The sequence below is a fragment of the Eptesicus fuscus genome, chromosome 3 (genome assembly GCF_027574615.1).
Source record: "Eptesicus fuscus isolate TK198812 chromosome 3, DD_ASM_mEF_20220401, whole genome shotgun sequence".
NCBI classification, from domain to species: domain Eukaryota; kingdom Metazoa; phylum Chordata; class Mammalia; order Chiroptera; family Vespertilionidae; genus Eptesicus; species Eptesicus fuscus.
This window is the reverse complement of record NC_072475.1, coordinates 57,283,776-57,296,412: the sequence shown is the minus strand read 5'-3', so window position 1 is coordinate 57,296,412 and position 12,637 is coordinate 57,283,776. Positions and strand designations below refer to the sequence as shown.

General features: G+C 47.6%; 1 protein-coding gene and 1 long non-coding RNA gene across 3 annotated transcripts in view; one reads left to right on the top strand and one right to left on the bottom strand.

The window, feature by feature from the left end:
* Window positions 1–5,102: 5,102 nt before the first annotated feature.
* Window positions 5,103–12,637, top strand: part of PDIA5 (protein disulfide isomerase family A member 5) — an 87,468-nt gene continuing 79,933 nt past the window's right edge. Inside the window, exon 1 of the mRNA XM_008155520.3 lies at window positions 5,103–5,241. Within this exon, the coding sequence (XP_008153742.2) occupies window positions 5,194–5,241 (48 nt within the window). The 5' untranslated portion in view covers window positions 5,103–5,193. The remainder of the gene's footprint in view (window positions 5,242–12,637) is intronic.
* Window positions 7,967–12,391, bottom strand: LOC129148582 (uncharacterized). Of its 2 annotated transcripts, XR_008555572.1 has the most exons (4): window positions 11,954–12,391; window positions 10,810–10,903; window positions 10,377–10,618; window positions 7,967–8,782 (listed from the first exon to the last, which is right to left on the bottom strand). It is a non-coding gene; the product is annotated as an uncharacterized LOC129148582 (long non-coding RNA). The 2 variants fall into 2 exon arrangements; XR_008555571.1 differs by lacking the exon at window positions 10,377–10,618 and having other exon boundaries at window positions 7,999–8,782.

Sequence of the window (12,637 nt, the reverse complement as noted above, 5' to 3'; positions counted from 1 at the left end):
TTGTATTATTTTCCATACAAACAACTGTAAACCTACTTTTGCCCCAACCTGTACTGTGAACAAGGCTATGAAAGAAGAGAAAAATATTCATTCAGTACAATTGCTAGAGATATTTTGCATATATAATCTCACTTAATCCTCAATATAACCTTTTGAGGAAAGCACTGTTATTATCCCCATTTTACAGAATGGGGATCTGAGGTCATGTGACTTCTCTAAAGTCACTCAGCTGGTAAGTGGCAGAGACAAGACTCAATTTCATGCCTTTCTAAGGTCACAGTTCTTTTTTTTTAAATTATTAATTGTGGTAAGATAGACATATACATATATATATCACCTAAAATTTACCATTTAACCACATTTTTTAAAGAAAACTGGAGTCTTGTTCTTTATTTATTTTGAAATTTTCACAATTCCTTTTTTATAGTTTCAATTAAAAAAAAAAACATGGTAAAATATACATAACATAAAATTTGCCGTCTTTACCCTTTTCATCATCCTGCTTAATTTCCGCACCCATTAAACAATACTTCTCATTCTCCTCTCGCCCCTGGCCTCTGGAAACCACTGCTCTACTTTCTGTGTCTATGAATTTGTCACAGTTCATGCTCTTAAGAACCACGTTCCACCTGGGAAATTGTGGGGGGCACAGAGAAGGGACACGTAGGCCCAGGCTGGTGGGGGTGTTGGTGGGCGTGTGGTGAGTGTCAGAAGAGGCTTTGGAGGAGGTTGGCCCCGCTGGATGGGTGCCAGCCCAGCAGGGGAGTGTGGGTGGCGTGGGTGCAGCTGCAGGTGCAGCCTTGCGGAGCACAGGCACAGGCTTGTGAGCCACACACAGTGCGGGTTCTAGGCTCTGTGAGTGGCCAAGCTCAGTCTCTCTTGGGTGGGGCCAGGGATCACCAAATGGTTTTCCAACTATCTCTTCTTTGGAATTCACTCCTCCTTTCACTTTCCCTGTTCAGAGCTGACTTTCCTTTCTTTCCTCTTCTTTTCAAATTGTAAATTTCTTACTGTACCAAGCATGTCAAACTTGCGGCCGGCGTTTGACATGCTTGCACAGCAAAATCCATGAATATGTGTGATGGATTTTCACAAGTGAACACACCCAGGTGTCCTGGACACAGATGGAGTAATAGAACCCCAGCACCTCTAGAGACCTCCTCCACTGACTACCCACACCCTTCACTCAAGGTAGCCACTGCCCGACTTCTAACAAAATAGATAACTTTTGCCATTTTTGTACCTTGGGATCATACAGAATACACTCCTTTGTGTCTGGCTTCTTTGGCTCCTATTTTGTTTGGCCAATTCTCATCCACCTCTGAATGTCAGAAAATGATCATGGTGCCAGTCCTCATCCCAGCCCAGATGGCGGAGAGAAACTGGCTACACAAATATTAGGCGGTGACACGATTCACAGTAAACCACAGAACAAGGAGTTTCTCTGGCCTGGCCCTGCGGGCTGCTGCTGGGAAATGGATGGTGCCCACTGAGGGCTGGAATGTGGAGGGACAGCACTTGCCCTGTGCTGTTCCCCTCATATTTCAAGGAGAGTGACGCTTAGAATTGTTAAACATTCCCAGGAGGGCCATAAATCCTATTTTAGCTACTTTCAATTGCAGAACGAAATGGCCTGTTTTCTTGGCAAATTTTATTTCCCTCTCAGTCCCTTTTCCTCTGGTTCTCTGGCTCACAGGCCCATGGCTTCCTTCCTTCCTTCCGCTCCCCGACGCTTTCCCCTTTTGGCTGTTAGATTTCTGCAGAGTTCAGCCCTCCTCTGGATTTAGCCAGTGTTGGACTGAGAAGAGACAAGAGTTACAAAGAAACCTGTAGATTATTTGATTCATCCTACCCTTCAGTTTTGGGACTTTTAAAACATTGAGATATAATGTACATACAGTAAAATATACAAATCTTAGCACATAGTTCAAATGATTCAGCTCAATAATTATGTTAATTTTGACATATATAGACTGTTATGTATTCATCATTGAATCAAGATATAGAATATTTCTACATTGAACACCCAGAAAGTTTGTTCATACTTTTCCCCTATTGATCTCTCTTCCTCCTCTCACCTCTGCCACCATGACAACCCCTAGTTTTTGTGTGTCACCATAGATCATGCTTGCCTGATCTTGAACTTGAGGTAAATGGAATAATACATTATACATACTTTTTTGTGTTTGACTGCTTTGGCTCAACATCATGGTTTTGAGATTCATCCATATTGTGTGTATCGGTAGTGGCTTTTTTTTTTTAAATTGCAGAATATGATATTTATCTATCTTTCTTTTTAAGAACATTTGGATTGTTTCCAGTTTTGGCTACTGATTTAGTTTGTTAGGGCTGCCATAATAAAATACCACAGATGGGGTGACTTAGACAACAGAAATTTATTTTCTCATGATTCTGGAAGCTAGAAGTTCCAAGATCAAGGTGTCGGCAGGGTTGACCTCTCTCCTTGGCTTGTATCTTCTCTCTGTGTTTTCATATGGTCTTTCCCTCTCTGTGTGTGTCCTAATGTCCTCTTTTAATAAGGACACCAGTCACATTAGAGTAGGGTTCACCCCAATTACCTCATTTAACCTTAATTACTTCTTTAAAAGCCTCATCTCCAACTACAGCCACATTCTGAGGGACTAGGGCTTCAATGTAAGAGCTTTGGAGGAGACACAATTCAGTCCGTAATAGCTACATGAATAAAGCTGCTATAAACAGGTGTGTATATATTTTGCACAGGTACCATTGTCCAAAGTGGTTGAACCAATATACACTCCCATCAGCAATGTAGGAAATACAGTTACTCTACAGCCTCACTGGCCATTTCATTTTACAGATGAGAAACAGAGACCCAGAATGAGAAACAGAGAGGAGCTGAAAGTCCCACTTTTCCATATGCAGACCATGAGCTGGAGGTTGCAGAGAAGAGCATGCTCAGGAAGCCCATCCCAAACCTGCCTCGGGAATTTCTGAAACTCCCCAACACATCGCCTCATTCAATCTTTCAATTGTTCATCAAAAACAACACGGAGAACCACCTGAGGTTCAGGCAGGTGCTAGGCCCTAAAGTTAGGTGACAAACAAGAATGATGTAAAGCTTAAATTCCAGTTGTAGCAGCAGGCAATGAACACACACAGCTAAGTAAGTAATTACAGACTGTGGTTAAGCGCTGGGTAAGGAATGAATGGAACTTGGGAGAGTAAACTTTCCTTTTGATGGATTGCTCTGAAGGGCCTCTCTGAAAGGCGACATACAGAGAGTCCTGGAGGATTAGAAGGTGCCAGTCAGACCAAGGGCCAAGAAAGTGTTGATGCAGAGAGAATAGGAAGAATACTAGTCCTGAAGTGCAGGCAGCTTGGGGGGGAGGTGGAGTGTGAAGACAGGAAATAACTGTCTGTGTGACTGGATCTGAGTGGACAAGGGCAGAGGAGAGGCAGAGATGAGGTCTAGAGGGCCAGGTCCATACCATGTTGGGCTCACAGGTCACGGGGAGGAGTTGGAGAGAGCAATGGGAAGCCATTGTAGGATTTTAGGGGAGTGATAACCAACATCCAAGTGACAATAACAAATGTATCATTTGGGGTGCAGGGAAGAAGAAGCAGGCAAATGCTTTATGAGATTTTACCCTTGCCTCAGGGAGACATGAAGAGACTTGGATTCAGGAGGGGGCAGAAGAGATTTTGGAGGTGGAACTGACAGAACGTGGTGATGGGTTGGGTGGGCCTGCTGAGAAGTGAGGGTGAGTCAAGAATGACTTCTAGGTTTTGAGCTTTGGACTTTTCAGGTATTACCTAACAACCATAGACTGTGCACTTCCTTGTCCATCTTATTACTATACATCTTGAGCCTCAGGATGTAGTAGGTGTTCAATAAATGTTCTAGAATGAATAACTGATTGAATGTAGGAATGTTTTAGCATATGGAATAAGCTCAATACGAGTTTTTTTGAATGTTTCAATTGAAGTAAACTTCACATGACATAGAATTAACCATTTTTAAATGTATAGTTCAGTGGCATTTAGTACATTCACGATGTTGTGCAACCATCACCTCTGTCTACTTCCAAAGTATTTTCATCACCCCCAAAGGAGATCTACCCACTGAGCAGTGTCCGCATTCTCTCCTCCCCCAACCCCAGGAAACCACTAATCTGCCTTCTGTACCTATGGATTTACCCATTTCTAGATGGTTTACAAACATGTAATCATACAATATGTGATCTTGTGTCTGGCTCCTTTTTAGCATAACATTTTAATAGCATAACATTCTTGGTTTTTATCCACAGTGTAGCATGGCTCGAAAATATTCTATTGTATGGATATCCCCATGCTGTTTAGACATTTATCCCTCAATGGGTGGTTGTTTCCACCTCTTGGCTATTGTGAATAATGCTGCTATGAACATCGATGTACAAGTGTTTGTTTGAAAACCTGTTTTCAGTTCATTTGGGTAGATAAGCAGGAGTGGAATTGCTGGGTCATACGTTTAACTTTTTGAGGAACTGCCAAACTGTGTTCCAACAGCTCAATAAAGTATTTTCTAAATGAAAAAAAGAAAGAAAGAGAGAAAGAAAGAAAGAAAGAAGAAAGAAAGAAAGAAAAGAAAGAAAGAAAGAAAGAAAGAAAGAAAGAAAGAAAGAAAGAAAGAAAGAAAGAAAGAAAGAAAAAGAAAGAAAGGAAGAAAAGTTAGGCGGAAGCCTGGGAGGCAGGGAAGAGGGCTTTGGGGATCCTCTACAAGCAGCACTGGACCCTGCCTTTTGCAGACTGTGTGTTCTGCTTAATGACTCTGGGCTGACTCTTCATCCTCAAAGTGGGGGGAGGGGGGGGGGAAGTTACCTCTGTGAGCTGAACGAGGCCGTTTCTAAAGTTCTAGGCACAGAGTACTGTCCCACATTAACTGCCTTCCCGGACCTTGCCATTTCATAATCCACTCGAGCTCCTACTTGGCCTCGGGGCCAACTTCACACCTACGGGTCTTACAGCCCAGCCCTGCTGCAAACTACAGCTCCCAGCAAGCACTTCTTCCTGGACGCCTCTCCCCGCCGGGTGCGCATGCTTTGGCAGACGTGGCACCGGGAACTCGGAGGCGGGGTGCCGTTGGGAAGTGGCGGTGGCATTTGGACCCGGCGGAGCCGCGGGCGCGGGAGCCCAAGTGGAGACCGGAGCCGGCCGAGGGCAGCGGCGGCTGGGATGGCGCGGGCCGGGTCGGCGTGGCTGCTGCTGCTGCTGGCGATCTGGGTGAGGCTTTGGCACAGGGGTCCGGGCCGGGGCCAGCACGTGCGCCCGGCGTGCGGGTCCGCGCGCCCTACCGCCGGGCCAGGCTGGACGCGCGGGGAGATGCCTCCTGCCGCTGGGGTAGGGGCGTGTGTCCCAGGCCGGCGGGGACCGGTGGCTCCCCTCCCCCGTGTGCTCCCCTCAGAGCGCTCCGGGCCACAGGGGCTGGAGGGAGCCCGAAGGCGCTGGGCGATCCCTCGCAGGGAATTAGCGCGGGGGACACAACTTTGCGGGGGTGCGGGTCAGGGGGCGGCCGCCGGCTGGGGCGGGACGCCCGCGGGTTGGGGGAGGGTGCGCCGCGCCCCAGACTCCGGCCCTGCACCTGTGTGAGTGCCGTGCGGGAAAGGGGTGCTCTCCACCCGCGCTGCCGGAAACCTCGTGGGAGGGTCACCTGGTTCTTGGTGTCCACCCCGGGCGGCTGGGAAACCGCCGGTCCACACCTGGTCCCCGCCCGCGGAGGGTTCTGCCCCCACCCCCCCCCCCCCCGAGGCTGGCCCCAACCTCGGCCACTTTCTGGCTGTGTGACGCGTGTATCGTTTCATGAATCATTTCATGCATCTGATTTAGTCTCCTCATCCTTGAAATGGGGACGATAAAGATACCCCACCTCGCAAGGGTGCCCCGGGGGTTGGATGAGAAATCCGAGGAGGAAGCTCTGTAAACTGCAAAATGGTACAAGAGTGGAGGAGGGGTGGTCCCGGGTGCTGGGAGTGGCGGGCTCTCCGACAGGAGTTTGCTCCGCGTGTGTGATGCCTCCCAGGCTTCTCCGGGAGAGGTCTGAATGGGTGTGCCCACAGGGTCCAGAGCTGCCAGGGTTGGCCTTGGTGTCCTGTGGGTGTGTGATGGGATAATGTGAGGGCCTCTTTCCACATTTTCCCATGACTTCTGGCCTCCCTATTTTAAGACCATCTTGGCTTCTTTTCCCCCCCCCCCCCCCCCCCCCCCCCCGCCCCGAAGTTTCAAGGAACTTCCTGCTGCTGGCACCATCTCCAAACCACATTTTTCAAGTTGTTTTTTTTTTTTCTCCCCTTTTGGGTGTGGCAAGGATGCTGGGCAAACATGAGGGGGAAAAATCGTGTGGATTGAATTGGTTTCAATACTTCCATCTCCCAATGCCCTGCCCTTTTGGGATCCCCAGTGGGGTGTGGCCCTTCTCCTGGTTGTCTGGAAGGAGGTGGGAAGGAAGCTCCCTATCGCCCTAGTCTGACCATTCTCCCTCTGGGCGAGAACCAGGCTGGCGTGGGGCAGAGTCACTTCACCAGTGTCTCCGTGTGCTTGACGATCGCTTGTATTCTGTTCCCTGGATCCGGCCGGCTCTGGCCGGCCTCTGGGCCAGGCAGGACCCCGGGAGGGTGCAGAGGGGACCATCTCCGGTGCGATTTCCTCTCAGGTCTTTGCCCTTGGGCTGTTACAGGAGGCCCTGCTTTCCTGCCTTCTTCCTTTCCCCCTCCCTCCTGTGAAAATAAAGGGCTTGGGGATGTGACTGGAAAGAAGTTTCATTCAACAAATATTTATCAACCACATTGTTGGGCGCTGGGTTGGATTTTGGGTGGAGAGCAAACTACACATTGTCCCTGCCATCCTGTGTTGCCGTGGGCGGGCAGAGGAGTCAGTCCTGTGAGCAAATTAAGACAGAACCGGGAAAACTAATAATCCGAAGGGCTGGGAGCCTCCCCTGAAGGGGAGCCATCCATTCATTCAGAGGGAGGGTCAGCCATGGCTTTCCAGAGGCAGTGGGTGAGCAGTCTGGAGGGCGTGTGGGAGTCAGCCGCTGAGGTCTGCAGGTGCCCTCCACCCAGGGGTTCAGAAGAGCGGTTAGATTAGCTGAGAACACCAGAACCTGGGGATCCTCAGCCAGGAATTGCCGTCTTCTCCTTTCCCCTAAGCCCTTGGCTTAGCAGGTGTGAGGCATAGGTGCACCGTCAGCGGGGAGTGGCTGGTGGACGGGAGGGTGGGCTTCTGTCAGTCTAAACTCTGTGTCCCTCTGGTAAGGGCTTCCAGGTCCTGGGAGTGGATCGAGTTTCTTTGTTCACTCAATATTTACCGAGGGCTGATATGTGCACAGCGCACTGGACTGTGACCTGCGCCATATAAAGAAGTATAAAGGAGTCTATAGAGTTTCATGGACACCCACCACATGTTTTTAATAGCAAAAATATGGAAATAGCATACCTGCTCAACAACAGTGGCATGGTTAAGTGACTTTTGGCCCTGTCCATACCATGGGAAGTCCTGTTTATGAAGACTATTTATGATTTACTAGAAGGCTAGGTGTATTATGAAGATATTCTGTGATGCGAATGAAGGATGTCTAAGGGTATGGGAAAGTTTTCTGGTGTGACAAGAAGGGGAAAAGCAGAGGCAGAACCTAATCCCAGGTGGCTGAGATGGCTACGTACGTACGTACGTGTGGGAGGAATTGGCAGTGCAGCCAAAGGAACAGTGGTTGGTCTGGAAGGGGGAGTTGCTTACTTCTTTGCTTATGCTTCTCTGCGTTTTCCTAGCGTTGTACACAAATATATATTAGTTTTTGCTCAGAAAAGCTAATAAGGGAACATTTTTGGAAAGGTTCTTTTGGGGGCCTCAGCCTTCCAGAGGAATATTGGGGTGGAAGTGTTATGCCCAGAGTTCAGGGTCCCCAATAATCAACCACTAGGGAGCCTTTTCTCCGATGCAAAAGCAAAGAGTCTTTATTCAAACCCGGGTTTGGCTCCCAGCCTCCTCCTGATGCAGCAGTGGGGCCAGAGAGAGAACTCCGGGGGAGTGATGAATTATAAAGGGTTGGACATTTGGGTGGGCTTAGGGAAGTGACGTGGGTTACAGAGATTGCCTAATTTGGACTGAATCTACTTCTCTACATTCCTATTGGCAGGTTCATGCAATTGTTACATTCTCGCGGTTTTCTAAGAAAAAGGAGTCTGATACATAGTTACACAGGATGGAGGGTACAGTACATTTTGTGCTGTCCTGCTCTGCCCTTTCATTCCCCCCTTGTCTTGGGACACCCGGCTCAATCATGAGACGGTTTGCATTTCTATTTTGTCTCTTACTTCTGGCCAAGGCCTTTAGTACTACAGTCCCCAACAGTACTGTCCACAGCGAATTCCAGTTCCTCTCCTGCAGGTGTCGAGATTCCTCCTGGCCTGCGTGGAGCCCAGGCTAGGGATCTCACGGGTGAGGCCGCTGGTTGCCAGGATCCAGGCCGTTTCCTGGTGCAGGAGCTGGGAGTGGTGTAGCCAGGTCTGGACGCCATCTACTTCAACAGCCGTGGGCGTGCTCAGGATAACAGTGTAGCATCCCTCCCAGGTTGGGGTGAGTCCTTGGGCAGTGACCTTCTTTACCCATACCGAGTCCCTGGGCTGGAAGGGATATACAGGGTCCGCAGTGGGCACTGGCAGAGCATCACGAACAAGCTTATGGGTGGCTCTCTGGGTATACTGCAGAGCCTGTAAGGACTTGAGTAAGGGAATGGTTATGAATTCCAGCTTTCAGTTTCTTCCTGACCCTGGAAAGGAAGCGGCAGGGGGAGGTCTATCATATATGATCTCTAAAAGGGGGAAACCCCTACCGGTAGGGGGTACACCTGGCCCATAAGAGGGTGAAGGGCAGGAGGTTGGTCCAGTTTTCACCGGTTTCTAAGGTAAATTTAGTTAAATTCTTTTTTTGAGTCTCGCGCATGCCTGTCCTAAGGCTTGAGCTATATTTTGAGATATCTTGGCTACAAAGGCGGGGCTGTTATCTGATCCTATGACTACTGGCAGCCCGAATCTAGGTATAATCTAGCAACTATAGAGGTAGTTTCTGTCCTAGTGGGGTATGCTTTAACCCAACCCGAGAAGGTATCTATGAGAGCTAGCAGGTACTTGTACTCTGATGCTGGTGGCTTAATTTCTTCTTTCTAATATTTCTCTGTTCTTTTTTTCTTACTATATATATAAACTTTTATAAATTTTACAATTTCAAATTAGTCTTTAAACCTTCTTCTATGTCTTTCAAAAATGCATAACTATGCCTCAAATTTTTTATTATTTTAAAATATTTAGAAAAGGCAGAGGGAGAAGGGAGCAGGCTCAGCCATTTGAATTTCAAACTGTCATATTTTTCCTATAGATAATAATCTCAGATTCTGATAAGCCTGGAAAGGGGAATTTCTAGCTGCCGCCTTTAAGCCCCCTATAGAACACGGTGAAAAGTGTCCAAGGAGTCGCCGAGGGTTCTTGGGTCTTATTGGGGCGGAGGGGGTCACAAGGGAATTTCCCTCCTCGTTGCTGCCTCTAGCCACTTAAAACAACCCCTGGAGGGGATAGACACTGGGTGGGCAGAGGCAGGGAGCGCGGCGCGGGTCCCACCGAGGTGTTTTCATCTGGCAGTCCACTCTCTGTTCCCACTGGGAAAAGCGCTTGCCTCCTACTAACGAAAGTGGCGTGGGGGAACCGGTGACCCCTACACTGTAATCAGACTCCCTGACCTTTCTGAAAAGCCACTCTGCTTGAGTGTGTTTCTATTAAAAATTACTGATTTTAAAATTATAACTTAAGAGTTGCTACACACACACAAGGACCAAGTGGCCTACAAAATATTTTCCTTTTCTTTGAAAGGTTTTACAATGTACATTAATCACATCAAACTTAATGACCAATTGAGACAAACAGTTCTGATACTGTTCCTCCACCACTGATTAAGACTGGGTGGTGGCAGGTGTCAGAAATAAGATTCATTTAGGTTTTGAGCTTGCTGGGCAGACTTGGTGACTTTGCCAGCTCCAGCTTTCTTCTTATAGTTAATTTTAGAATGTGGTCTCTGCTTTAAATCTCTTTGGACTACAATTGTTATAACTTTATATCTTCACATTAATAAATATAGACAGAAATGTTGTTAGGCAGGCCGATTCCCCCTCTGACAGAGAGAAAACACCCCTGGGAAAAAAGAATCCCAGTGGCCACTCGGGGGGGTTGCTACCTGTCAGAGCACTCAGCCTTCAACAAATTAAATGTGTTGTTTTTTCTTCTATATACGAACAAATAATTATAACCAGGCAGACAACAAAATATCAAACAAACATCTGTCCTTATATCATTTCAGTAAATAAGTATTCTTACATTCTTGGGATCTAAGCAGATAACAGAAACACTGCCTCTAAGTCCCCTGATGGGGGCCTCCCTTTCTTATTGTCGCTTTTTCTGGCTTCTGCCATAGGCCAGTGGGCGGGACCAGTGTGTTGAAGGAAAAATCATCCTGCAGTCCGGCTCGGGGAGGGACAGGTTACACATGGAGCGTTGTTTCAGGAGAGGCAAAACCTTGATAAAAGCTCCGTAATTCAATCACACAGTCAAAGGTTAAACTGGAAGGGAAGAACCACTCAATGTCCTCTAAGAGGATTTTAACAAACTGATAACAAACTGACAAAACCTTGACAAATTAAAACTCAATAAATAATATATACATATAGGGCCCAATTATGACAGAAAATATAAGACAAAAAGACAAAACAAACAGTCCTGATACCAACATGACAAAACACAAAACAAACACCTGTTGAGAGGGAGAGCCTCCAGCCCCTTCTGGGGGGTCCCTCTCTCCTCTCGCAGGAGAAGATTTCTTGTGAGCTGAAAGCCTGGATGGCCTCCTGAAAGAAAATATTTTTAATCCAGTTACAGATGCTATTAGAATCAGACATGAGAGAGGAAGGGAAAGTCCAGGTTATGTCCTCTCTGAGGATCCTAATAACTGAAAACAGTAAGTTAAACAAACGGTTAACGGGGTCTATAAAGAGTTAATAGTAACTTCAGCCTTAGTTCCGTGTTGGACTATGATGTCACAGGCCGGGGCAGGGCCTGTACATCTCTCCGCCCTGTGAAGCTGTAAGGGGAGTCTCCCAGCACCAAAAGAGATAAGGAAGCTGTAAATAAAAGTTCTTTTGTTCTTTGAAATGTTATAAATGGATACTTTTAAATCAACCTTAGAACTTTAAAATTCAATTTAATACAGTAAATTCACAAATCAGAGCAAACTGAAACCTTCATTTATACAAACAGAGGAATTTTTATCATCTAAGTGGGCTTATTCCCTCTCTGACGGAGAACAAAGGACTCTTAAGAAAAGGTGTCTCAGCAGCTGCTAAAGACCTTTATATTCCGCCATAGCAGGTCCGCCCTATCTTTAAATAAATTAAACAGCAGAAAGAGATAACAAATATTTTCACATTTATATTTATATACCAAACAGTCTGAGTTTTTGACTCCTACTAGATATTTACCAGAGTTTAAACAGTCACCTGATTAATTTGCCTGAGGAAGCTCTATGGCCTTGGGGGGGGGGGAGGAATTAAGCTCCCCTTTCCACTCACTTGGAGTGGACTGAGTCTATCCCATAATGTCCGTCCAGTAAGTCCACAGAAGTCCACAGAAAGACACAGAAACCAAACAGACAAAGACACTGAAAAGCTGGACGATGGCCCTGTGCCAACTAGCGGGAGCGACCCGCTTCGTCCCTGAGTTTTGAGGGGAAGCCACTCCCCTCCAGACGGGGGTTTTTACGCCCCTCCAGACGGAGAATCAGAGCGTCCTCTGACCCTCCAACCCAAGGTCCACCTGTGCGTCCACTTAGACCGTTTTTGGGCAATTCAGATTTGGCTTCAGAAGCGAGCTCGCGCAGAACAGACAATACAGACACTTACCGCGGTCAGTCAGCAGTCAGACTCTTCGGATCGGGTCCCTCGTGGGTATTGGGGAACCCCGGGCGAGCCCCCAAATGTTATGCCCAGAGTTCAGGGTCCCCAATAATCAACCACTAGGGAGCCTTTTCTCCGATGCAAAAGCAAAGAGTCTTTATTCAAACCCGGGTTTGGCTCCCAGCCTCCTCCTGATGCAGCAGTGGGGCCAGAGAGCGAACTCCGGGGGAGTGATGAATTATAAAGGGTTGGACATTTGGGTGGGCTTAGGGAAGTGACGTGGGTTACAGAGATTGCCTAATTTGGACTGAATCTACTTCTCTACATTCCTATTGGCAGGTTCATGCAATTGTTACATTCTCGCGGTTTTCTAAGAAAAAGGAGTCTGATACATAGTTACACAGGATGGAGGGTACAGTACATTTTGTGCTGTCCTGCTCTGCCCTTTCAGAAGGAGTCCCAGTCAGCACTTGGGACGAGTGGCTTCCAGGCCTTCCTGGCTGGGTGTCTCTGCCCTCAGGGCCTGCAGCGCAGGAGGCTGAGCTGTTCTGTCCTCAGGCTGTGGCTGACTGACCCCTCCTGCTGTCCGGCTCGGCTCCCTGCTACCGCTGGCCCAGTCCCGGAGCTGGGCTGTGGTGACGTTTTCACTGGTCCACAGACAAGTGGGAAAAATGACAACGGTGAATGGTT